Source organism: Rhynchophorus ferrugineus, unplaced genomic scaffold (genome assembly GCF_030347505.1).
Source record: "Rhynchophorus ferrugineus isolate W39M unplaced genomic scaffold, kcgeb_rfMv2 rfM4, whole genome shotgun sequence".
NCBI classification, from domain to species: Eukaryota; Metazoa; Arthropoda; class Insecta; order Coleoptera; family Curculionidae; genus Rhynchophorus; species Rhynchophorus ferrugineus.
This window is the reverse complement of record NW_027472583.1, coordinates 43,930,644-43,958,046: the sequence shown is the minus strand read 5'-3', so window position 1 is coordinate 43,958,046 and position 27,403 is coordinate 43,930,644. Positions and strand designations below refer to the sequence as shown.

At 33.2% G+C, this 27,403-nt stretch overlaps 2 protein-coding genes across 2 annotated transcripts in view; one reads left to right on the top strand and one right to left on the bottom strand.

The window, feature by feature from the left end:
* LOC143195345 (sodium channel protein 60E) overlaps positions 1-27,403 on the top strand; it is a 301,968-nt gene that overhangs the window by 15,767 nt on the left and 258,798 nt on the right.
* LOC143195742 (tudor and KH domain-containing protein-like) lies at positions 14,570-25,691 on the bottom strand. Its single transcript, XM_076403175.1, has 3 exons — positions 25,314-25,691; positions 14,932-15,036; positions 14,570-14,874 (listed from the first exon to the last, which is right to left on the bottom strand). The coding sequence occupies exons 2-3, from the start codon at positions 14,993-14,995 to the stop codon at positions 14,633-14,635; spliced, it is 306 nt and encodes a 101-aa protein (XP_076259290.1). The 5' UTR covers positions 14,996-15,036; positions 25,314-25,691; the 3' UTR covers positions 14,570-14,632.

Here is a 27,403-nt window from a genome sequence, read left to right as displayed (position 1 = left end):
GAATACGAAAATTACCTTCTCCATATCGGATTCTGACATAGCGGCTCTCTTGGACCACCCCATGCAGTTGAATCATTAACTGGTTTCTGTCACCTGTTCTTTGAAGATCTGAGCTAGGTTTTCGTTGAATAAGTTGTGCTGTTCATTGTCTTTGAACTTTTTTGGTCCTCCAGGTCGGTCTTTGTAAATATCATAAAAATCATCATTCCTGAATAGATAAATCACGATTTCTACATGTATATAGGGAAAAACTCAGTAATACTAAATGGGAAACTGCTTTATGTAGGAAAATACCAAAACTTCCGGAATTAACAATTAGGCGTATCGTTTTCAATAATGGTGGGTCAAAAAATATCTTATTTTCTTCCCTTGTAAAGTTGATATTTTGTATGTCTAGGATTCGTATTATTTTTAATGTTGTGACAAGTAAGAAAAATTTGTTTCATTATATAACTGCTTCTAAATTTAGTGAGTTTGTAATATAAATATTATTTGATGAAAATGGTGAACATTTACTTTCTTTAAATAAATACTATCTTAAATAAAAATAATTTGAGCTAACTTAAATAGTGTTTATGCTAAGAGGTATCAAAACAGAACACGTCAGCTTTAGTATCTATAAAACATTATATTTTCGTTAATGTAATAGATAGTTTCATCTTTTACCGAAAATGCATTCGGGAAATCATAAAAATTAAATCAAGGAATTTAAATTTGTACGCGGAATTTGTAAATATCAACTGTCTGGTTCTATTTTCATTAATTCATGTAAATACTTCATGGTTAAATCAGGTTCACGCTTGGATATTTCAAAAAATCAAATGTTCTTATTTTACAGTTTAAATGTACAAGGCTTTTCAATAAGGCAAATCGATCATGTTCAAATGAAATGAAACAATGTATGTACGTGGTGATAATGAAAACTGATCTTTCGCACCTACTACCGATTGAATCTGTCGGAGGGGAGCTCTGACAACGATGCACTCTTAATCAGGTCCTCCTATGTAAATTTACGTAAACTTCCAGATGTACCGGAAAGTTATTAACGATCCTTTAAACATACATCATTAGTTTAAGTTGGAAATGTTATGATTTGACACATGTAATTTTATTCTACTGGCATCAAGCATGCATTTGCGGCACGTATTATTTTTCTTATTTAATCAAAAGAAAAGCCGTTGGAAGTCATTGTTTACTGGAACAATGAACTTTACAGAAACTTAAAACCTGATTTAACATTAACAAGGGTGAGGCGTAGTTTCGAAAATTCAAAAGTGGTGATTTCGATGTGCAAGACATACAAGTTCTGGTAGACCAAAAAAGTTTGAAGATGTGAAACTGCAAGAGTTATTAGATGAAGACCCAACTCAAACTTAAAAACAGTTGGTAGAAGCATAAAATGTGGCCCAAGAAACGATTAGCGACCGATTACCAGCAATGGGTAAAATCTAAAAAATGTGCGCCACATCAGTTGAATGACAGGCAAATGGATAATCGAAAAATCATTTGTGAAATGCTGCTTCAAACCGTTCAATGCCGTTCAACTGTTAAAAACACTTGTATGGGATGTATTATCGCACCCGCCGTACTTTCCATGCCTTGGCCCGTCCGCCAATAAACTTTTCGCATCAATGTGACGTATCATATACTTGCAGAGTAGCACCTTGCCAACTTCGAAGAAGTTAGAAAATGGTTCGGTTTGCCTGAAAGATAGGAAAGATGTATAGAATCAAATGGCCAATACATTGAATAAATAGATTTTTCCAATTTCTTGAAAATACCGAATTTTTTTTCAAAAAAAAAACTGGTTATGACTGCCCGGTACACCTGCCGGTAAAGAACCGGTAAAATTAATTAAAAAACTAGGTAGTCCGTCAGATAAGGTTAGTGTTATAATCCTTATTGTTTTTGATATAGCTTTTGTAACAAATATAAATCTCATAACCTTCTGGATGTATTTTCTCCAAATAGTCTTGTTGAGTAACTAAGATGGGTGTTGTGATGAGTACTTATGGAATGTTGACTGATTTTATGTCTGTAGTCTATCTAATAAAATGGTGAACTCACGTCATTCAATTTTATGACGTCAAAACGTCGCAATATCGCCGTATTTAACTTTGATTTTTATTTTATTGTAGCTTTGATTTATAACAATAGGTAAATAAAAAGTTTAATAAAAAAGGGTACATAAAATAATTAATTAAGCAAAAATATTATAAAATATACATTATTTTAACATTATAATATACCTAGTGCATATATTATCGAAGGACAACAATGTATCAATTTGTATATTAAAGTTATTTTATTACATTTACATTGAACTCTCTTTAAGCACCTACGGTATCCCCTTAGTTCTTGTTTTCTTCGTTGTTCTGTTTCCTTGATAAGTCAGTTTGACATCACTGTATTTCTCCTTAGTTTCTTCAATTACTACCTGTGTACATTTTTTACAAAACAAATAGTATTCATTCGCTCTTCGTATATTTTGATCAAATACTCATGTATATTCTGAACAATTACATAAATATTTATGAATATCAATCTTTCACAATATACAATACGATTTCTACAGTTGTTTTTTTTTGTTCTGGCCTAAAAACCAGGCGGTGGAATGCAAGATGCATACCTGGTCGCGGAGACTTGCCCTGGAGTGACAAGTTGGACCGGGTTATGTGGGACTGCCTCTGGGCTTACCAATACACTAAACCGAAACCGCCTCACAATTGACCCCTGTGGATCACTACTGCTACTGCATTAAATTTGGTTGGGCACGAGGGCCCGGCGATTCTATTGATTCGCGAACCTCAGTTAACACACAACTGGGTACTGTCGTATGGGGGCAAAAGTTATGACTGTAGCGACGGATGAGGTCGTTTCAGCCTGGAAAAGGGGGGGAGCTTAGCGGTGACGCGGTGCTAAGCTCCCAGCATGTCGACCAGCTCGCGAACAAGCGCGTTTTCAGAAGAACTTGAGCTGAGTTGTTGTTTGTGCAATGATTGAGATATGAAGTTCTTGATTTCTAGAGTGTCAGTTTCCCTATGAATTTGATTATTTCTGACAAACCATGGAGCGTTTAATATTCTCCTGAGGAGCTTATTTTGGAAAACTTGAAGTCGTTTGACCTGGTTGGGTGTAACAAACTTGAAATAGACATTAGATCCGTAGAGGAGTACGGAGCGAATTAACATCTTGTAAAATAAGCATTTGATGGAGATGGGAAGTTTGCTAGAAGGGCAGATCAAAGAAGATAGCAGGTTTGCTATCCCCGAACCTTTTTGGATTGCTTTCTGGATTTGGGAATGCCAACCAAACCGCCGGTCGAAGTGAAGACCTAGGTACGTGACGTTATCCAGCCATGGAATTATTGCGGTGTCGATCTTACGTTGCGAGACGCGCAGTGCGTAACGCTTCTTGTGGAAAATGATGGCCTGGGTTTTCAGGAGGTTGATTTTGCAACCTCCAGAATTTGAACCACTTCACCGCATGATTGAGCTGCTTCTGTAAACGTTCATGAATTGTAACTTCGAACCTGGCGGCCGTGAAGAAAGCAGTGTCGTCAGCGTAAAAGGCGACGTCAATATGCTCTTTTCTCGGCATATCTGAAATAAAGAGGTTAAAAAAGGCTGGGGCCAGCGGGGAACCTTGAGGTACGCCAGCATCGATTTGTTTACGACTGGAAGGTGATGCCCTGATCTTGACCTGGAAAGATCTGTCCGAGAGATAGGACTTGATGAGAGCGGTTAGGTCTTCTGGGAGGCCTAGCCGCACGCACTTTGCGAACAATCCGTCGTGCCAGACCTTGTCGAAGGCTTTGGTTAGGTCCAGAAGAACTGCTCCGAGCTTTTTACGTTGGTCAAGAGCATGATGGATGTGTGCAGCCAGACGGGAAGCTTGATGGACGGATGACTGGTGAGCGCGAAAGCCGAATTGTTCATCTGGAATGATGTTGTATTCCTTTGTGAAAGAGTTGAGAGCGTAGAGTATTGCCCTCTCGGCAAGCTTCGAAATGGCGCTGAGAAGGCTGATAGGTCTGTAATCAGATGGAGATGATTTTGCTCCTTTCTTGGGTATAACCGCTATATGAGCGTGTTTCCAAGACGCCGGAAAGTGTTGCAGTCTCATGATGGAGTTAATGATGTTTGCCAGTTCTGCGAGCTGCTTACGCGGGAGCTTTTTTAACTGGGTAACCGATATTCCATCGAAACCTGGAGATTTTTTGGTTTGAAGTTTGCCGATCATAGTCTGTAGAGACTTTGGAGACACAAAATGGTTGAGAAGAAAGGCGGGGGTTACTGGTCTTTTGACGGAATTGGATTCGTTGATGACAGTGTCAATGTCTTTAGCTTTAGTGTTCTGTGCAGGTGGGAGGCATTTCATTTGAGCTTCGTAGGTCTCTGCAAGGAGCTCGACTTTTTCTTGGTCAGTGACTGCGAAATTTCCTGTAACCGCTGACTTCAGGGGAGGGATGACATTGTGCGTCTTCCCCACGAGGCATCTGGAGACACGCCAGAAGGAAGGGGGGCCATCCAGCCTTTGGTCCGCGAGAAATGAGTTCCATTTCATTGCTCGCCAAGTCGAGACGGCCGCCCTTACCCTCATGCATGCTCTGTTCGCCTCCCTTTTGTCTGCAGCATCAAGGGTGAATCGAGCTAATCTGCATAATCCGTTTTTGATGCGAATTTCACGTTTAAGAGAAGCGGGAAGGTTGTTTTTCCACGGCTGGGGTTGTGATGAAATTTTGACTGTGGAAGAGTCGTGAGCAGACTGAACATCGCGAGTTAGCTTGAGTACGGCTTCCTCGAGGTGTTCTGGTGTGTTAATTTTCGGAATTAGATCGGATTTCAGGAGAAGAGATTGGTAGTTTTTCCAGTCGGTTTTTTTTCCTGAATCTTGTTAGTGGGACTTGAGTGGTGGCGCAGTTTCCGAGTTTGAGAAGGACCGGACGATGATCAGAGTTTAGTTCGTCAAGGACTCGAACTTCGGAATCGCTATTTACGTCTTGAAGAATAAAGAAATCAAGGATTCTTGCTGCGCCTTGAGAGACTGTACTAGGGTGATGGGTGGGTTCATCTGGCAAGGCAAGACCGTAGCCCAGATCTGCACTTAGAGCTACGATGGCGTTACCTGCGGGATTCGCTCTGGAACATCCCCAGATTGGGTGGTGGGCGTTGAAGTCGCCACCTATTATTTTCGGAAATTTTCCTTCGACGAGTGATCGGTATTCGGCATAGTTGAATGCAGAAGATTTCCTGTACAGGGATGTAATCACGAAGGGACGTTCTTGGATATCGATTTTAATGGAGGTTGTTTCGAAGTTGTTTACTGATAACGATGGAAGGAGCTCGTGTTTGACTCCTTTTCTGACGAGAATGGCGGTTCCACCGCCTCGACCCGGAGTTCTGTCGCTTCTGTAGACAAAAAAGTGTTCGAAAGAGAGACGATGCGAATTTTTCAGGAAAGTTTCCTGGATGAGCACGATGTCGACGTCATAGAATGTCATGACGTCTTCCAATTCCGCTTGCTTTCCGCGTAAGCTATTTGCATTCCATGTCATCAGTATAAGAGATTTCGGAACAGCCATTTCGAAGAGTTAAAGGCTGCTGAAAGTTATAGAGACAGGTAAGTGTTGTCGCTTAGGCGGCGACATTTGGAAAAAGACGAGCAAGTTGGTGAGCCAGGGCGATCACTTGTAGGAAAGCCTGCGGGTCAGTAAACGCCTGCATTGTGGAGTTAAGGTCCGGTGTATTGGTTGGAGCAGGAGTTTGAGTTGGAGCAGGCTGGGTAGCGCTGGCTAATTTTTGGGCTAGCTTCCTGCCACCTTGGTTACTCCATGCAGAACCTTGTGGAGGCCTGGTTTCGGTCGGAATTTTTGGTTTTCTTGGAGCAGGACGGCAGCTGCAACCGCTGAAGTTTGCGGTATGAATTTCACCGCAGTTGCTGCACTTTGGAGGTGCTTCTGGTATTTTGGTACAGGATCTAGTGTCGTGATGCCCGGCACATTTGACGCACCGTGGGGGGGCTCGGCAATATGAGCTGGAGTGCCCGAAAAGCTGGCAGTTGAAGCACTGTACTGGCTGCCGTTTCCCCTCTGGACCTCGACCTTCACTGTGATGACGCCGAGTTTGGTCATATATATGATCTGTCGCTCTTCGCGAGGGACAACTACCTGAACAATTGGTAGTTCTATCCCGGATTTTAATTTCCATCTTTGCACAAATTTGGCATGGAAGCCTTGATCAAAGAGAAGTTCACGTACTTCGTCAATGCAGAGTGATTCTGGGATGTTTTTTATTATTACCCGGAATGCTCTCTCCTCCGGATGACAGAAGGAATGGTAAGGGTAATTCCTTTCCTCGAGCAGGGTAGTGAGTTTACGATAATTGTCGCTTGTGGCGACGAATAAGAAAATGCCCTCCTTTTTGTTTCGGGATATAATATTTATTGATTGTGCCTTAGTAATTCTAATGAGCTCCATGAACCTCTTCTTGTCACGGAGCACTATAGGCGGAATTTTTTCCTTTGGGGGACTTTGAGAAACAGTCGCCGAAACGGTTGGCACTGTTTTTGCTGTGGAGGTTAAGACTTGTTTAGTGGCCTGGCTACTTACCTGCGCAGGCTGGGTTGGTCTTGTGGTAACTTGTTTCGGTACTGGCTGTGGGGCCGTCTTGGTGGTCGGCTTGTTTGGCACTGGTCTGGTGGCAAATTTTGTAATCGAAGGCTGTACGTTAGCCTTGGCTTTCGATTGGGTAGATTTAGTGGCTGGCTTGGCTACCGGATTGGGTTCTGATTTGGGAGCCTGTTTTCCCTTGTTGCCGGCCTTCGGCAGCTGGCTTTCCTGAGGTGGAGTGACGGGCCCTCTTTTCCTTTTTCCCGCCAAGGTGAAACCGTCGTCTGAGTCTTCAGTTTGGTCTAAGTGATGTGCCGGTTTAGCTGGTGTCTGAGACTGGATTTCTATGGCAGCGGGAATCTTTACTTCCATGGCATCTTTTTGATGCTTCATGAATTGTGTTATCGTATCTGTGAGAGTTTTTATTTCTTCCTTGAGCTCTTCGGAAGCCTTTTCGCTCTTTTCCAGCTTTTCCGTCTGTTTTTTCAGGGCGTCTGTTTGGGCTTTTGCGAACGTTTTAAGGTCAGCTATCTGCTTTCGCAGGTCTTCGTTCTGTTTTCTTAATTCTATTATGAGCACTTCTCGGCTGTCTTCTGAAGATGGTCCATTTGAATTTGGTACACTGGGATTATGTTCAGGAGGCGACGTCGGCTCTGACGTACATGACGCCATTGCCTTGTCTGTAAAAACGCCTTTTCGGCGCTTACGGACGCTTTTTTTTTGACGTAGGCACTGGTGAAACGTGATAACGGGTCGACCGTCTTAGGGAAAGTTTCGGGTAATTCTCGGAAGCGCAGGTAGGTTCGGCGGACCGGACACGACCGTTCTCTTCGAGAGCTAGCACGGAACTGCATGACCTGATTTAGCATTAACAAGGCGTGAGGCGTAGTTTCGAAAATTCAAAAGTGGTGATTTCGATGTGCAAGACATACAAGTTCTGGTAGACCAAAAAAGTTTGAAGATGTGAAACTGCAAGAGTTATTAGATGAAGACCCAACTCAAACTTAAAAACAGTTGGTAGAAGCATAAAATGTGGCCCAAGAAACGATTAGCGACCGATTACCAGCAATGGGTAAAATCTAAAAAATGTGCGCCACATCAGTTGAATGACAGGCAAATGGATAATCGAAAAATCATTTGTGAAATGCTGCTTCAAACCGTTCAATGCCGTTCAACTGTTAAAAACACTTGTATGGGATGTATTATCGCACCCGCCGTACTTTCCATGCCTTGGCCCGTCCGCCAATAAACTTTTCGCATCAATGTGACGTATCATATACTTGCAGAGTAGCACCTTGCCAACTTCGAAGAAGTTAGAAAATGGTTCGGTTTGCCTGAAAGATAGGTAAGATGTATAGAATCAAATGGCCAATACATTGAATAAATAGATTTTTCCAATTTCTTGAAAATACCGAATTTTTTTTCAAAAAAAAAAACTGGTTATGACTGCCCGGTACACCTGCCGGTAAAGAACCGGTAAAATTAATTAAAAAACTAGGTAGTCCGTCAGATAAGGTTAGTGTTATAATCCTTATTGTTTTTGATATAGCTTTTGTAACAAATATAAATCTCATAACCTTCTGGATGTATTTTCTCCAAATAGTCTTGTTGAGTAACTAAGATGGGTGTTGTGATGAGTACTTATGGAATGTTGACTGATTTTATGTCTGTAGTCTATCTAATAAAATGGTGAACTCACGTCATTCAATTTTATGACGTCAAAACGTCGCAATATCGCCGTATTTAACTTTGATTTTTATTTTATTGTGGATTTGATTTATAACAATAGGTAAATAAAAAGTTTAATAAAAAAGGGTACATAAAATAATTAATTTAGCAAAAATATTATAAAATATACATTATTTTAACATTATAATATACCTAGTGCATATATTATCGAAGGACAACAATGTATCAATTTATATATTAAAGTTATTTTAATACATTTACATCGAACTCTTTTTAAAAGCACCTACGGTATCCCCTTAGTTCTTGTTTCCTTCGTTGTTCTGTTTCCTTGACAAGTCAGTTTGACATCACTGTATTTCTCCTTAGTTTCTTCAATTTCTTTCTGTGTACATTTTTTACAAAACAAATAGTATTCATTCGCTCTTCGTATATTTTGATCAAATACTCATGTATATTCTGAACAATTACATACATATTTATGAATATCAATCTTTCACAATATACAATACGATTTCTACAGTTGTATAACTATCCTAGATTAATCATATAATCACCTTGTTGTAAGTTGTTTCCACTTTTATCACCATGTCTTGGTATTATCAGTATTGAATAATAATTCCACATCCAGAAAGTTTCATTCAGTCACTATGTTTCTGAGTCACTATTAAAGTTCAACACCAGCTCACAATTCCATCGTTTATCAATGTCTTCTTTTGTGTAGCTGATGGAGATCATCCAAACTAAATTATTGTAGACAATTCTTTCAACATATCCAAATAATTCTAATGTATATCTAATTCTAATGTCTAATTTTTGTCATATCCCTGTAGCCATATTGTTCAGCCATCTGATCTATTATTTATTTACTTTCAGGCCTATTTCTAGAAAGTGAATTACATGAAACACGACTAGACTATCAAGTAACAAACAAAAATTTGCATTGTCTATACACTTTTATTATTGGCATTGTAGCGACCTTGAGGCATGTCGAATTTTACATCGTGGAATAACGGTCTATAATCCCCAATTCACAGAAATATAATCCCAGATGTTGAACACGGGCGAGGTGCCAGCAGCGCCAACTAGAACCCGATAACGAATAGCTGGCGGTACCCCCAAGACGTTTATCTGGGATGTTATTGAAGGGTATTTCGATTCATTCAGTGCTGAACCCTCGTTTGGTTTAGACGTGCCACCATCGACTGCCCAAGCCTCGACTCCAGGTAACACCGCTGCCATCCGTTTTATTATTTGTATTTTTCAATTTTTTTTATATTGCCAATAAATAACGGTCACATAATGTAAACACCACTGTTTCATTTCGTTTTACCTCCATTCACCGAGCCACATTCATTTACCCGAAAGCATCCTGTTAAGGATGGCCGAATGTTTCATTTTGATATATCTATGTCTATACATAAATTGAAATAACAAATTTTCCTTAATTGTTTTGTAGGCAATAATTGTAATCTTTTAAAAGCAATATCTGAGAGTCCTACTGGGTCTCTTCTATGGATGGCAGTTTTCTATGGTGCTTTCCAGACTAACACTGCATAACAGTAAGTTATCTCTGATATAACTGTGTTAAATTATGCTTATATTGAAAAAAATACTCACTCTTTTCATATATTTAATACATTTAATCCTGAATAACATAGAACTAACATCCGGGTATGTAGAAGCTTTCTTTTCGGTGGATCAAAAATTATATTGTTTTTTAGTGATTTTAGTCATAGTGTCCATACTAATGCATACTAGTCAATACTAATGCAGATACAACACGATAAACATATTTACAATAAAAACCCCACCAAGTTAATATGTAATAGTACCAATACTTACGCATTTTACTGTTGAGGACCTTCTTCGAATCAAATATAACAAAAGAAGTAAAGCGAAGCCAAAAAAAAATGCTTACCGGTTTATAATCTCTTATGTTTCATATCACTAACTAATATATCACATCATATCATCACTAATATTTCACATCATAACACTAATATTTTGAAGAACTTTGCAGATATTTGACAACTAAATGAATTTTGTAGGTTGACTCGGTTACGTTCGGTCGCATTATATAGCATTGTGCTTCTCTTTAATTAGAATAAAATGAGTAGTATAATATTGTTTGATGTTAAAACCAATTTACAAATTACGATTGGCAATAAGTTATTTATCGTGATGAGTTCGCTGTTATTTTGAATAAATTATATATTTCACGCATCTAATAAATGGGATAACTGTAAAGGACAATTATTTAGTCTTTCTATTTCTTTTTCTATTTGGCTTTCTACAGTGTGTAAGCATTTAAAATTATTGCTCATTTCTTGGATCCTTCTGTTTACTATACTCTAAACATCATCGATTTCTAGGAAGTAAGGTACGGATAAGCTAATGACCCTGTAAATTAGGACATTCAATATAGTTCTTGTGACGTAGTCTGAATAGTAGTAGTAATCCTCCCTCCATTGTACTTTCGTTGGACTAAAACGTTTGAAAGAGGAATTTTGGAATTACTCTCCGTCTCCATAGAGGACTGGGTATTGGGTGTTGAAGGTAAGGTCAGTTAGGAGCTAATTTTGTTGGTCCATTTCATGATCCTAGATAACAAATGCGTTGACGACATTCTACTGAATTTCTTCTTTTGTTTCCCATAATGAAATTCCACTATTAGGTTGCCTGTTCAAAAATAACTCGAAATAAACTGAAGACGCTTATGAATATTACTTGGTGAAAAGGCCACTCGTCGTCATCTCCTCCGTTTTTACCAACAATTCGTTATAATTAATGAATACATTTATTTATGTTCTATTCATAATAGTAATTATGACTTCGTTAAGTTTGAGATTTTTTAGATTGTAAACACGGATATTGTGTTCAACATAATGCTAAGAACACATTATTCGTTCTAATGTTCCTTGATGATAGTTCATATTTAATTTCCTATTAATAAACGACATAAATTCGTCAAAAATGTTCATCTAGGAACATATTTTAGATTTGTTTTCTGATGTACATTAATACAATTTTAATATACAAATACTTTTTAATAAGTGTATTAACTGTTCCAGAGAATTCTGCTTGTACAGAAAATAAATTACAATATCTAGCTGATAAATCATAGTGAATGTGATCTCGGATCACAAATGTCGATTTTCTTGGATCATATAAACGACTGAAGCTTACAAATAATTTAAGGGTTTTACTTATTCTTAATGTTTTTTTTTTAGAAAATAAAATCATATTTAAAATAGAAATGTTTGGCAATTTTTAGTTATTTTGAAATAATTGTGAGGCTTGTGAGTTTCAAATGTACAAAATGCACGAATGTACGAAACAGTACACGAATTTAATTTAGGAATAATATTTAAAGCACAGAAATACATTTACATCAGTTTCAGGTGTAGATATTCTGTGTATTTTCTGAAACGTGTAAATATAAGTAACTAGTTGCTCCTTTACTAGCATCGAATGTTTCAAGATGGGCAATTGCAACTTCTGTTGATGAGGATTCAACGCTAACACAATAAACATTTAGATGTTTCACATTTAGTTTCTTTATGGATCCCCAAATTATACTGTATTTTTTAATTTTGTTTATAAATTATATTATTATTTATAGGTTAACTACTACCAATAAAAATCTGTTTTTTACTAACCTATTATCCTGAAACTGATATAACTGATAAAATGTTGTTATCATTTCGAGTGACCAAGACAGCCACAAGACAGTCTTCTGATCAGGGGATTGTATAACTGCATTGCTCTAGTGTTGATTCGGACGCTCAACTATAGGGATACCAAATTCAATGTGGGATTTCGAGTTTTTGATATACTATTGGACATTTAGCATTGATCGTACAGTATTTCGTGTTGCTGACAGTAATTTATAAACACGTGTGCAGTCACGGGTCATTGCACGATTGATTCTGGTGCTCTTGACTTCCAGAACTCCACTACAGTTACTAGGATTTGATTATATGTTTGAAGAAAAATATAAATAGTATAAATTATCCATAATTCACATATTAACCTAAAATTTTCTTCTATAATCTAATAGATGTAATATGAAGAAGTGTTATAAACATATTTAATTTCATGATAGTTTTCAAAGAAAAAAAGGGTAACTGAAGCAATATGTATTTTTTTCATACATGCTAATATTGAACATTATAACAATACTAATATATAAATATTATAACAACAAAGCCTTGTAAATGTAGTGTGAAGATACTTTTATATTTTATTATTTAAAAATAATTTTGGAGATAAAATGGAAAGTAAAGCATATGTAAGAAAATAAATATAATTTATTTATTTATATGTTTATATTTATTGCAAGAAACTATATATATATATATATATATATATATATATATATATATATATATATATATATATATAGATATATTACAAGTTATAAAAATATGTAAGAAAGTAAATTTCACAACACTTATATTTCTCCTTCTATATTGCTTACTTATTCCTTTAGGTCTTGTGGATCTATTTGTCTGTAAAATCTAACATATCTAACGACAATTACTGACTTACCCTGGACGTAAGAACATATATATTGATGACTCCAAATCTCGTAGCGGGCTTGGCAGTGCCTTTGTGGTGGACAACCGGGCATTCCGTTTCAAGCTTCCTGAACAGGGTTCAGTATTGACTGCTGAACTCTTTAAAAGCTTTATCCTATATCACAACTCAATCCTTCAAAGAATGGCTAATCCTGACCGACTCCCGAAATGCTCTCGAATGTTTCCTGGAACAAATGTTCAACCATCCTCTGGTCACTGACTCACTGTCAATCATCCGTACGCTCTATCTGAATGGTATCAGGACATGTTTACTGTGGATTCCTTCTCATGTTGGTATACTGAGAAAAGGGCGCGCGGATAGTACTGTTAAATCGACGGCCTCCTCTCTCCTCCCCATCATGGATGTTTGTGTGCTTCGTCACCATGCCGTAGCTTTGAATCGAATGAGATTGGGCCACTGTCGTTTCTCGCATGGTTACTTGATCACTTCGAGCCCGCCGTGAGCAGGCGAGTGTTTACGGCTGTTACGACTGTTTACGGCTCATCCAGATTAGAACTAATTATGTTCTGCAAAATTTTAGAATTGCCTTAACAGTTGAAAATACAGACAGACCTCTCGGATTTCTACGAAAAATCGATTTTCTCCATAGAATCTATCCCATGCTACGTTAAGTGTTACTGACCAAATAACCATTACCACTTCGGGATGGATGTTGAAGTGTGCTGCCTGTATAGAAGCTCTAATTCGTAATGGTTGTGTTTGTAGTCCTGTATTTGTGTTTATTTTTAAATTGCGTACACACTACTTGTACTTTTAGCCCCCCTATTTGTGTTAGTGATTTTATTTATTTATTAATTTATTATTCTATGTATGTCCCCGTCCTTTTTATATTAACACCGTACTATTGTATAGTGAAATGACGATCGACAAAGTGACAAAAAACATATCTATACAATTATATATACCCCAAATCTTATATAATAACTGAACTCATTGTCCCATCTCCCATTATCTTCGATTACATTATTGAATAAATAAAACTCAATCATGTCTTTATTAAAATTCTTACTTCTGTTTTCTTTTCGACCTCATTTACTTATACTTGTAAAGTAACTATTATGCCTTGTACTTGTTGAAGTTAATCGATTTGCTTTTGAAATTGCCAATGCCTAATTTATCTCGCATTTCATCTAATATTACATCCATTGCAAACTTAGCTTCTTGTTTGGCTGCAATCATATTTCTCTCTGATTTTAACATTAATAACTGTCTCAGGTAATTTTTATGCCATAAGTCTCTTTTAATATATTGTAATGTACATTTCCTCCCCCTCTGTGTCAGATTTATACCAGTCAGATAATGATAATTTAGTTTAATCGTTATCTGGAGTTTTAGATCCATCTCAATAATTGATATGCTCTTATAAAATTCCTGACGCTTAAATTTAGAATATATATATATATATATATATATATATATATATATATATATATATATATATATATATTATATATATCCCAGGTAAGTATTTGGAGCTCTTGTTTTCTTGATATGAAACAAGCAGCAATTAATTAAAATTGGTCATATTTGAATGATTTGAGGGATTTCCAATTCTTTTATATTCGCAGGATGAACAAAACTATATGATAATACCTGATATATTAACAATATTTTTTAATAAGGAGTGAGGAAGGTTATATGGGTAGTTCTTAGAATAGCAAACTATAGTTTTATGAAGATAATATTTATATAATCACATATTTTGTACTTCTAGAGGATCTTTAGTGCCCCTCATACAATCTTTCTGAAAGTACTTTGTAGTTCTTTCTTAGCTTTGTAGGGGGAAATGATGGTGATTGGTTTAGCTATGCGAGGGTCGCTTGCAAGCTTATTGATAAAATGATAAGCCTTTTTTATTGCTTCAACTGGGCCCATTATTTGAGCAAAGGTCTTATTGTCTTGGGTTTCTTTTGTAATAAATACACTAGCTCCAGAATGGTTTTTTATCTCTCTGATAGTTGTTCCACCTCGTCCTATAATATGAGTGGTTATTAAAATTTTTCAATAATTTTTAATTGTTTTATACTGACCTATAATTCTTCCTACAAACCTAGTTTCAATACTAATTATCGTACATATTTTCGTAATATTCATTCTGATTTGGTCGTCACTTCTGATTTCTCGCAATGATACATCTGAAGCAAAAATGAGATTGCTGTTTTAAGTGGAATTGCACATAATAAAATTTTTAATATATTTTTTTGAAGATTAATAATCTTCTTTTGAATTAAATATGTTATACGACTAAATTTATTTTCTCGTAATTATTAGTGAAATAATGAAATCCTGGAAAATATCCTATAGATTATGTTTTTTTGAAATTCTGATGTATATGGTTACTGAGTATTTATAAAAGATATAGTAAGTAATAATAAGTCGGAAGCGAGAGTGGAGCACCACATGTAAACTAGCACAGTAATGTATGGTTGGTAATGCGCCTGGATTTGTATAATGCCCTCTGGCCTAAAAGAGAAATACGGTTACGCTTTTCTTTATTTATCTTATTCCTTTATTGTTTCTGGAACAATCTTGACCTTAAGACAGCTGTATATTCAGTAGCAAAGAACTAGCTGTCAAAAATTCAAATAGTAGATTTTTCTGCCAGTGATAACAACTCCCAAGATTTGGTTTTGTTACATTAACCATATAAACCGACTATCACTCCATGTGCTTTTCCTTGCTATCAAAGTTGGCTATCCTGAATGGGACGACATTACTTCTTCAGATTATGTAATAATCTAGGTTTTTAGGTTTAAGACTAATATAAATTATTACTTACCAATTTGCCTGTTGCCCATTCTGAACAAGTTTAACAAGGTTTCAAGTTTTCTAACTTGACAATGCAGAAAATTCACTGGTGACTGGTACCATCGCTCCAACCGATCGTTCCTTTTATATAGAAGGTATAAGGCGTGGGTTATAGAAGTTTTGTTGATGTTTATGTCAGTTTTACAACTGATAAATGGTACCTGATGTATTTGAAGATATTAATGCGTAAATGTAATTGAATTTATGAAAGGTATTATGAGATAAACCGATTAATAGATACGATAATATAATAATTTGTTTAACCGAAGATGAAAACATACTGGTATCATTATAGTTTTTTCATTCATTTATTAATATGAACTTTATTTCCAATAGTGAATTTTAGAAGGTTATGCAAATTTTCTGTTGATTTAATGTATGCATAATATATTTTTAATTATTTTTTTTATTGTTACTGCACAGTAACATATATAAATGTTATACAAATATTTTTCAGGGACAGTCCAACTATTAACACAATATTTGAATTAGACTGCCAACCTATACAAATTTGTAAAATTTGTGGTTTATAGACGCCATAATATAATAAATAATTTTATGGTTAAAGACAATATTAGTTTTAAAATATTATGAGGTATTGTTTCCAATATTTATATGGATATGAATATATTAATAATTTGATAAGAATTTATTAATAATTAACTGAACAAAATAACTTGAATAGAGGATATTGTGTTGTTTTTTGTGAATCTAAAAAATGTATGGAACTAATAAGGAAATAGTTCAAGCTGAAGGAAGGTATAATTAATTGTAACACTATAATACATCTAATTCATATATTATTGAAGAACTTAACTACAGTTATTTAAACAGCTGCAATATTTGATATTACTTTATTTCTCCTTAGTTTCTTCGGTTATTGCCGTGTACCTTTTCATCATAATTAGATTCCAATGGATTTACTCTCGGCAAAAGAGTTAGTATTATTTCTGTCATCATACAATCTAAACTAATGCTCATGTGCATTCTGAACAATTACACATATATCTATGCGCACGAGTCTTTCATATTTTACAATAAGATTTTCTACAATTATTCTATATTAATCATAACAGGTCAATTGAAAAGTCGCCGGCCTGATACACGGATGGCGCTAATACAATTAAATCCATATTTAGTTTTTTAGTTAGCCATAACCCTTAAAAGGTGCGTGTATAATATTTGAGATCTGTCGGATCATTAATTTGTAAATAATAGCATTTTGAGTGAAGCAACTTTTGTTATTGTGAAAAAAATGTATAAAAAGGAATTTCGCGTATTGATAATATAGCTTTTTGAAGGGAAAAATACAGTTGAAGCAAACACTTGGCTTGATACCGAGTTTCCGAACACTGCCCCAGGAAAATCAACCATCAAGTATTCTAAGTGTAGACAAGGTGAAATGCGCACCGAAGGCGGTGAACGCAGTGGACGCCCAAAAGAGTTTGTTACCGTTGCAAACGTTAAAAAAATCCACAAAATGATCTTGAAGACCGTAAATTGAAATTGAATGAAATAGCAGGCACTTTAAAGATATCAACTGATCATGTACGTCATATCATTCACGAATATTTAGGTCTGAGAAAGCTCTGTGCAAAGTGGGTGCCGCGCGAGCTCACTTTTGACCAAAAACAAGGACGAGTTGATGATTCGGAGCAGTGTTTGAAGATGATCAAGGGTGATAAACCCGAGTTTTTGCATCGATATGTAACAATGGATGAAACATGGCTCCATCATTTCACTCCGAAGTCCAATCGACAATCATCCGAGTAGACTGCACATGATGAACCCGCTCCAAAATGTGGGAAAACAGTCGGCTGGAAAGGTTACGGCGTTTGTATTTTGGGATGCGCATGGAATAATTTTGGACCATCAACAGCGACTATTACATTGCGTTATTGAACCATTTAAAGGACGAAATCGCCGAAAAACGACCGCATTTGAAGAAAAAGAAAGTGCTGCTTCACCAAGACAATGTGCTGTGTCACAAGTCAGTGAAAATGATGGCAAAAATCCATGAATTGGGTTTTGAATTGCTTCCTCATCCACCGTATTATCCAGATCGCACCCCCTGTTTTCAGATCTCAAAAGTATGCTTGCTGAGAAGAAATTTTCGTCGAATGAATAGATGATCGCCGAAACTGAGGCCTATTTTGAAGTAAAGGACAAATCCCACTATAAAAATGGTATTAAAAAGCTGGAGGGTCGCTATAATCAGTGTATCACCCTTGGAGGGACTTATGTTCAGCCGGTGTCTCTTTCACTATCAGAGTCATTGTTCAAGTCAATTACCAAATTGTTGATTTAGAAACTATCGAGCCCTTGTTCACAATTCTACAAGTTGTCAATTTTAATGGAGTTTATCCAAACTGAAGATATTATTGTAGACAATACTTATTTCTTCAGTATCTCAGGGTTGTTTCCAAAAAAAAGTTGCACACAAGCATTTAATATAAATTTAGCGTATTACTGATTCAGCTCCAGTAATAGAGCCATGCCATGCCTTCTTCTGTATATGCAGTGCGTTATTTAAAAATGTTATGATTTACAATACCTAATAAAACGTTAATCTAACTTTTGCATCTTTTTGAATCAACTTATGTTGTCTCTAAATTCTTTATTAGTGTTTCTCCAAGAGTGGGTCAATGTTCCATTTCTAAAGATCCAAGACTCGTTAAAATAATAAAATTAATTATTTGAAAATGGCATTAAATAAATTTTTTTTAAAAAAATGTAGAGTAAGAAAACAAATTAATTTTTTTAAAAATATATTTTAGTCTTTTAACGTGGGCTCCGAACCACGGTCCTCTACATTAAGCCTACGGACCTAGAAATCATCCCAGAAGACATCCGGTCTTACCCAGCCTGGTTACAGGCGTGATTGGGATCATTTTCCTTGCTCTTCTTTCCTTTTTTTTTAAGCAATCACAAACATAAATTTATGGCCATGCCCCAGCAGGATTCGAACTTGCGGCTATCGCAACAGTAGGAGGACCATCCCATCTCTATTACCACTGCGCCTTCAAGACGGCTAAAAAATATTTTGAAGTTACATTAAACCTCTCCGTGTTATGTTTCCAAATAATGTATGAGATGATGATTTACATCATTCGAAGAGCTTCCTATGCCTAAGTTTTCTATGGAATCTCTCCAGACTAACAGTTTCTCTGAAATAATTATGTAAATTTATATTTACGTCGACAAAATTACTGATTACTTTTATACATTTCATAAATTTGTATGGAATAGCGCTAAGATCAAGGTGATCTTGATTCGTTAACTGCTTGTGTTGTACCGCTCTTTGTCTTTACAGGTTCTCAGAGCTTATATTAGTATTAAGTATTAAGACGCAGTCAGATCTAGATTCTGACTATTTAACCGTTTTGGCATTTTTAATCAGAGTAAATACAAGCGCTGAAACAACAAATAAGATTTATAATATTAAATTAACAATTTTATTTCTTGAACATTATTAAACTATATAATCTATATTAGATAGATTACAAGGAATAACTTTCATCATATATAGTCATAGGTCAGACTCATATATTTATAAAGCAACAACGAGTAAAGACATAATTGGATAATATTGAGAAATAAATATTTGATTAATTCGGAATTTTTTTATTACTTCAGTTTAATTTTTTGTTAACCTAAATAGTAACAAATATATCTAGGTCCAAGCTATTAACTGGTTACATATAACACAGATGCAGATATCTTATATTAACAATATTGATTTATTCTGAACCATGGATTGGGTATATTATATCTATTTTTTATATGTATTTTTATATTTTTATATAATGATGCCACTATTTTCAACAATATAATAATTAAATTATTATTATATTATAACCTAAATAAATTTATTGGAAGGATTAACTCCTTTAAAATATATTTTTTTAATATATTAATGCCCTTTTTACGAATGAGGGTTTACCTGGACTGAATCTGAGGTTTAACGTAGGTTCCAAACACAGTCCTCGGCATACGGTCTTACCCAGTCTGGTTACTGGCATGACTGGGATCATTTTCCTTGTACTATTTTACGCATGCTTCGTCAGGATTCGAACCCGCGACTATTGCAACAGTAGGTGGACTGTTATATTGCGTTTACCATTGCGCCAACCAAGCCGGCTTTAAAATGTAATTGCATTTTCCAACAGCCCAATAAAGTTCAATATACACATGCCAAGCCTACACCAAAACTAATATTTGTATTTGTTAAATTTTCAATTTTTTTTTCAAATAATATTTGGAATTTTATTAACATGTTCCTAAACAAATATTTGCTTTGCTATTGTAGGTTAATTTTTGTGATACCGTAATTATGCTGCAGGTACGACAGTAAAATATCAGTATAAAAAGGGTAGTCAAAGATATAAGAGAAAATATTCAGTCATGGAAAAAATATAAGTATATCCATAATATGTTATATTATTTAAATTAGGCTAATACATCTATGTCGTACCCATATAACTAAATCATTTAATCGAAAGCGTATTTAGAAATATCTAATAGTAAAAACGTATAATCAAAAATTTGAATAACAACCCACAATATACCCAGAAATATTATCTCAGGTATTGAAAACGCGCGGGGTGCCAGCAGAGACGACTACTAAACCATAACAAATCTTTGGCAATCCCAGGACGTTGGTTTCAGATATTATTGAAGGGTACTTTAGATCATTCATTCATCGACCATCGTTCAGTTCAGATGTGCCACTATCCATTTTCCAAACGTCTCTTCAGGTAAATAATAATAAATAACGCTCACATTATATAAATCATCACTATGTCATTTTGTCCTACCTCCTACCCAAAAATCTGTTAGTTTTTTTTTAATCAAAGATAAATTTTAGCAAAAAAATCAGCCAATTATGAAGGCATCAAGATTGAATCTCACAATAATGATGGCAGCAAGATATTACAAAATTTGGTAGGATCTAAACTGAAATGAATCAACGTGTGTGATATTTTATAGTGCTGTGAAGTGTATATATCAGAAAAAACAATAGTGTTAATTTTTTATGAACTTACCATATGGTAGTGATTAAGTAAGGAGCGGTTAATAGAGATTAAGTGCGGTAGTAAATGCATATGGTTATATATTTGACCAGGGGTATACTACTACGTACAAAAAAAAAACGTTACAATTCCCTATTTACTAACATTTCTTTAATTGTTATCTGTTATAAGTTTTTGACTGTAATATGGTTATATATATTTGCCCTAAGTATAAAATATGTTAATATATAAGTAATATGATTCATAGTGTCTCATAAAAACTGAACAACAGTTTCATTATTTATTTTCGTTAGTAGAAACATTTTCAGGTCACAATATAACCTATTTCCTTTTAAGAACTTTTCTATTTTAATATTATTTTATTTTTATATTGAAAATATATGTAATGGTATTTAAATTATTACTTTTTCTAGATATAAGAAATATTTCTAGATTAAAAGAGAATATCTGATATTTTTCACTTTATTTAATAACATATTGAATTTTAAAGTAAATAAAAATGTATGTAATGCACTAATATTTTAAGTTTGACGATGTATAAAGAATTAAAAATATTTAAAGTGAAATATAAATGACTACTTCAATTTAAATTTTGTAAGTTTCAACTGAAGTGAATGGAAACTGAACAGCCTTTAGATTAATTGTTATTCTAAGTTTTTGAGATATTTTCACATTAAGATAGTGAACTTTGAAACCAATAGTTCGACTACAAAAGAGAGTTTATATAAATCTAGACAGTATTAAACTTATGGCATATATTATAATATAGATAAGAATATAACATAATTGATGTTTGTATCGACGCCCTGTGTAAATCATGGATATTTTTCTGTTATACCTATAAACTAATCATATTATCACAAAAATAAGCTTATTATAATATAGCAGGCACTTGTTTAGAGACACATCCATAATATTTTAAATATTATTTAGTTTGTAATGACTTAAAAAAAATATTTAAATAATAATTAATAATTTCTTCAGCTAGGTTTTAGTCAAACTGCTTAACAGGGGTATCGAATGATGTTCGACCTACTGACACCTCAGAGAACAATTTGGAACACGATGTTATTTTTAGTGGTATATAATTTGAAAATGTATTTAAAAAATATAGGTACGATATACGTTTCAGATAAATTATTTTAATGACCAAACTAATTAAATCATATTATTGCCAGTATAGGATTACGATTATGTTTCTGTAATAATAACTGACAATTTTCAATAATTTTATTATTACTGTATGCAAATGGAAGGATAAATGAGATATCCTTAACACTACAAACATGCAAGCTGTTGAAAAAGTAAAGGTGCCCAATCGTAATAAAAAAATGTCTATGACACTGAATATAATTCGAAATTACAATAACGGAGTATCTGGCATTGGCCGATCAGATCAAATGATTCCTTAACACTAATCGCTAACAAAGGCTATTAAATGACCCATACAGGTTTTATTACATACTAGAGGTATATATAAACAATGCTTACAAAATTTTTCATAAAGACTAACTTCTAAGACAAAATTGATACATTTCAGAGACGAATTTATCGTCGTACTGATTGCAGAACAAACAGTTTCGAAAAAAATTAAATTACAAGAGCTCCATTATTTAGAGAGTCTACCATCTATCGAAAGAAATAGCGTCCTAGAAAGCCGTGTCGTATATATATAGTATGTTCAAAGTTATTTTGTCCATACGTCATTTAACACAATATTTGTTAGTACATACGTATTCTAAATAAAATAATTGAACAAAAATCTTCATCAAATATAATTTATTTTAACATTATAGTACATTTAAAAAACAGTTAGTTATACAGCCACAACAGTTTATATGTTAGAGATATAACTTCTTATTACTATTGTTTTCAAGAATTTTTCATACATCTGACCACCGGACGACTTTCATAGGCTTATTCGTTCACCCGTTCGAACTAATCAGAGAGTATTGTGTCTCTTTTCAACTAGAAAAAAATGGGAAGGAAAATTTTGTCTGATTCTAAACGAGTTTACAAATTGCGGCAGGCAATACATTAAACGTCTTGATGGCGTATTAATTAATTAATTGAACTAAATAAGTTGAATAAAGAATATTATGGTTTTTTGTGAAACTAAAAAGTTGATGACTACTAAGAAAATCGTTCAGGAAGATTTAAAATATATGTTAATTTATTTTAACAGTATTTTACATCTAATTCATATATTATGGAAAAACTTAAACTACATTTAATTAAACAGTTGCAATACTTGATGTCACTCTATTACTGTATAGTTTCTTCTGTTGCTAACGTGTACATTTTGTTATTAGATTTAATAGAAATTTGATTTATTAGCTGCATTGTCTTTAATGCATTTACTACCTCCAAAACAATTTATATTATTTATCTCTAAGTTAATATTATTCTAACCTAAAGCTCAAGTATATCTGATATTTACACATATATATGCACACGAATCTTTCATACTCTACAATACGATTTTCTACAGCTATTTTATATTAATAATATACTCATCTTTAGTCGTTTCCTCATTTATCACTCTGTTTTGGTAATTCAGATCACAATGTAATTAGAGTTACTATAATTTAGTCACTGTTATTTTCATTGTCAGAATCACTATTTCAAAGTAAGTTTCACTGCCAATTATCAAGTTGTTAATTTTGAATCGATCGAGCGTTCACAGTTCTACCATTATCATTTTTTTCTTCTGTCTATCTGATCAAGGTATTATTGTAGACAATACTTATTTATTCAGTGCCTCTTCATCTCTTTTCAGGCCTGTTTCAAAAAAAAGTAACACAAAATCATTTTATATATATTTACGAAGTGACCAAACTCATTAATAATTCAGCTGCAGTAATAAATCCATGTCGGCTTCCATTTCTGCAACGAATTATTAAAAAATATTATGACTAACAAAACCTAATAAAACGTTATTCTTTTACATAACTTTTGCATTTCTTCATCACCTAATCTGCCTCTATATTTTTTATTAGTTCTCAGAAGTTCCAAGTCTTCTTAAATAAAACTCTATTAAATTTATTATATGTTTTTGAAAATGATATATTATCTTTAAGTTCTTTTAAATCTCTTCGTATTATATTACCTAATAGTGTATGAAGGAACCATTTATATCGCTCGAAGAGCTGCATATGCCTAAGTTTCCTATGGATGCTTTCCAGACTAACACTTACCTCTCTAACACAGTTTACTGATAAGAGAGGACTCATTATTTCGTTTCTATTCTATTTAACTGATTAGAGACGCAATCAGATCCATACCCTGATAATTTAAAAACTTTTGGCATCTTCTATAAAAACAAGCAGCAAAGCAATAAATAAATAAATTTATTAAATTAAATTAATAGCTATATTTATTTAACATTATTAAAATATATAATATTTATTAAACAAATTACAAAGAATTACTTTCAATATCCGAATCAGGATTCTTTTAGTATCAAATGAATAGGTTGATATTTCATAAAAAGCATATATTTAATACATAGAGCGGCAATGAGTTAAGACAATCGGATAAAATTGAGAAATAAATATGTGATTAATTGGGAAACATTTATTAGCTTAGCTCAATTTTTTATTAAACTTAATAGTATGTAGATATCTAGATCAAACCTAATAAATAGTTGGTTAGACATAATAAATAGAAATACTCATTGAAAATATTGAATTATTTTAAACAATCGATTGGTATTTAGTTATTTTATTTTGATCTATTATTACAATCTAAATAAATTTATCTCTAGAACTAACTCAAAATTGAATTGTATTTTGTTGTTGCAAAGATAATTTACATTGCTGTATTGTGTTAATTTTAATATTATTCTAATTCCAATATAATAAACATAGTAAGCCGGTCCCAAAATTAAAATTTGTATTTGTTAAATTTTTAAAATATTATTAAAAACGAAATAATATTTGAAATATATATATATATATATATATATATATATATATATATATATATATATATATATATATATAATTTTATATGCATGTCCCTAAATATGGACCTGCTATGCTATTATAAGTTCCTAAATATTACAATATATACCGCAAAACTTAGTAAGGTAGATTTACATAAATGCTCTTTTGTTGTCGAAACATTGATTTCAAAATACAACATTGATATTTGAACATATCTCGAACACTTAGAATAAAAATTGATCTAAACACTGTTTGTTACATGCGAATATATTCAAATAGTCATTTATAACGTCATTTTAAATATTTTTAATTATTTATATACCGTAAACGTTAAAATATTTATATTTTTACATAAATAGCTTTACATTTTATTTTTCAAAATATCTGTACAGAATTAACAACCAACAGCAAAATAATAATTATAATTCTAAATAGAGTAATAAATATCTAGCATATTGTTTTAATCTAGAAGTATTTATAATATCTACAAAAAGTTTTATCTAAATACTGCTGAAGAAAAATAATTATATTTCCAAATGATATTTAGTTTTTCTGTATAAAAATACAATAATATTAACATGCAAATGTTATATTTTAATATGAAATATTTTCTGCATCTGTTACCATCTGTTCCGTAGCGGTAGTGAACTTGGAATGTACAGGTACACTTCTTGCTTGTACAGCTTGTGTATAAAACACGAGAGACAACACTCTTATTGAAACCCTCCGTGTTATCTCGTTCGATCCCTGGTGCTTTTTCTGTCTACCGGTGAATTTTGACAATTTAAGCTGTGTAAGTTCTTTCCTCTCGTAAATATTTGACAAGGAGATATCCCACTTTTGATGTTAGATATTTTTTTATTTTTACTACACAACACACACTTTTCCCGCTCTGTCGATTCTGACGCTACCGGGACTGTCACTCTCTTCCAATATTGCCGACCTTGGCGTACGACTCTTCATATCAAACACTGATATGACAGATCCCGCAATTAATGTGTATTACCCTCGGCCACAATCAATACACCAACCAGCTGCGAAATCTAATATATTTTCATTACAGATACCTATAATTGAGATTTGATCTGACCAATCAAATTACTTGTATAAGCGATTATAACCCCATCTAGATATTGGAGGTAGCGAAATTTTGACCCCTATTAACTTTTCTTCCAACTACACTGTGGATATAACTATTGGTGATATGCACACAATATATATATATATATATATATATATATATATAACACTTAAAATAACAATTGATTTAAACACTGTTTGTTACATGCAAATATATTCAAATAGTCATTTATAACGTCTTTTTAAATATTTTTAATTATTTATATACCGTAAAGCTTAAAATATTCATATTTTACATAAATAGCTGTACATTTTATTTTTTAAAATATCTGTTTAGAATTAACAACCAACAGCAAAATCTTATATTTTTTCATTACAGATACCTATAATTGAGATTTGATCAAATTACTTGTATAAGCGATTATAACCCCATCTAGATATTGGAGATAGCGAAACTTTGACCCCTATTATCTATATATATATATATATATATATATATATATATATATATATATATATATATATATATATATATATATATATATATATATATATATATATATATATATATATATATATATGTATATAATGATTTCAATTTTTCACATTTCAATCATCTTTGATATATCCAACACTATCTCTATATATTTTTGAAAATAGTTTAACAAATACCCACCATAAAGTATAATATATATATAAAGTGTTAACTTAATACAAATAATTTCAGATTTGTTTTGCGTGGTCTCAGCAGGAATGCGCTGAGAAGGCCATTTCTCTGCATTATATTGGTTAGTTAAAATTGCCATTACAGGCACATGTAGAGTGTACACTAGAAAAACATTTCATTGCTCCAGTATTTCATACACATCACGTGACCAACAATTGATTTCACGTTCTTCTTTTTTTTAATCTCTTGGAATGTCAACAATCTGTCCGTGGGCAATAAGTATTATTGTTTGATTTCTGTTATATAATATAACCATCCTAACATGTAAAAGATAACTTCAGTAAGTGATTTTATGTACACTAATCTAAATATTATAATCTAAATATTATTCTAGTTACTATTCTAACTCTATATATAATATATAATAATTAAATATATATAATAATTAAATGTGAATATCAAAAAGGCTGCAATATAATTGAAAACACAACATATCTCCTGGCAAATATAATCAAATTTGTCTATAGCGCTTTTTCCTTTTTTCATATTTCTTTAATGCTATCAATTAGTTTTTTTGTTCCCTCAAACTGAAAGCAAAGCAACACATATGAAAGTCTGTGTCTTTTAGTATTTTACTTACTTGTTCAACGCAAAAATGTATTGACGTAAGTTATAATTATTTGTACAATGTTACTGTGAAAATTGTGGCGCGGATAATTAAAACGGTTAAATCGTATTATATACGTCAAAATGGAGATATATGATAAAATGTATGGTATATATCAAAATTACTGTTCTTATTATGGTAAAGCCGAATTAACAGACAGCTTAAGAATCTATTGACAATATAATAAAACAAGCATGATAACCTCTTGTCTATATAATCAAGCTCAACAGGGGTTGTTTCTTCCAAGGAAAACGACGTCTGTTTTTTTATTCTCGCACTTACATTAGATATACAATATTT

What these genes read in the sequence shown, in the direction of transcription:
- LOC143195742 (XM_076403175.1), bottom strand. Translation starts at nt 14,995, where the DNA reads ATGAATATTACGAAAATATGTACGATAATTAGTATTGAAACTAGGTTT. An exon ending in GTTTGTAGGAAGAATTATAG is followed by an intron (nt 14,875 to 14,931) that starts GTCAGTATAAAA and finishes CTCATATTATAG; the next exon opens with GACGAGGTGGAACAACTATC.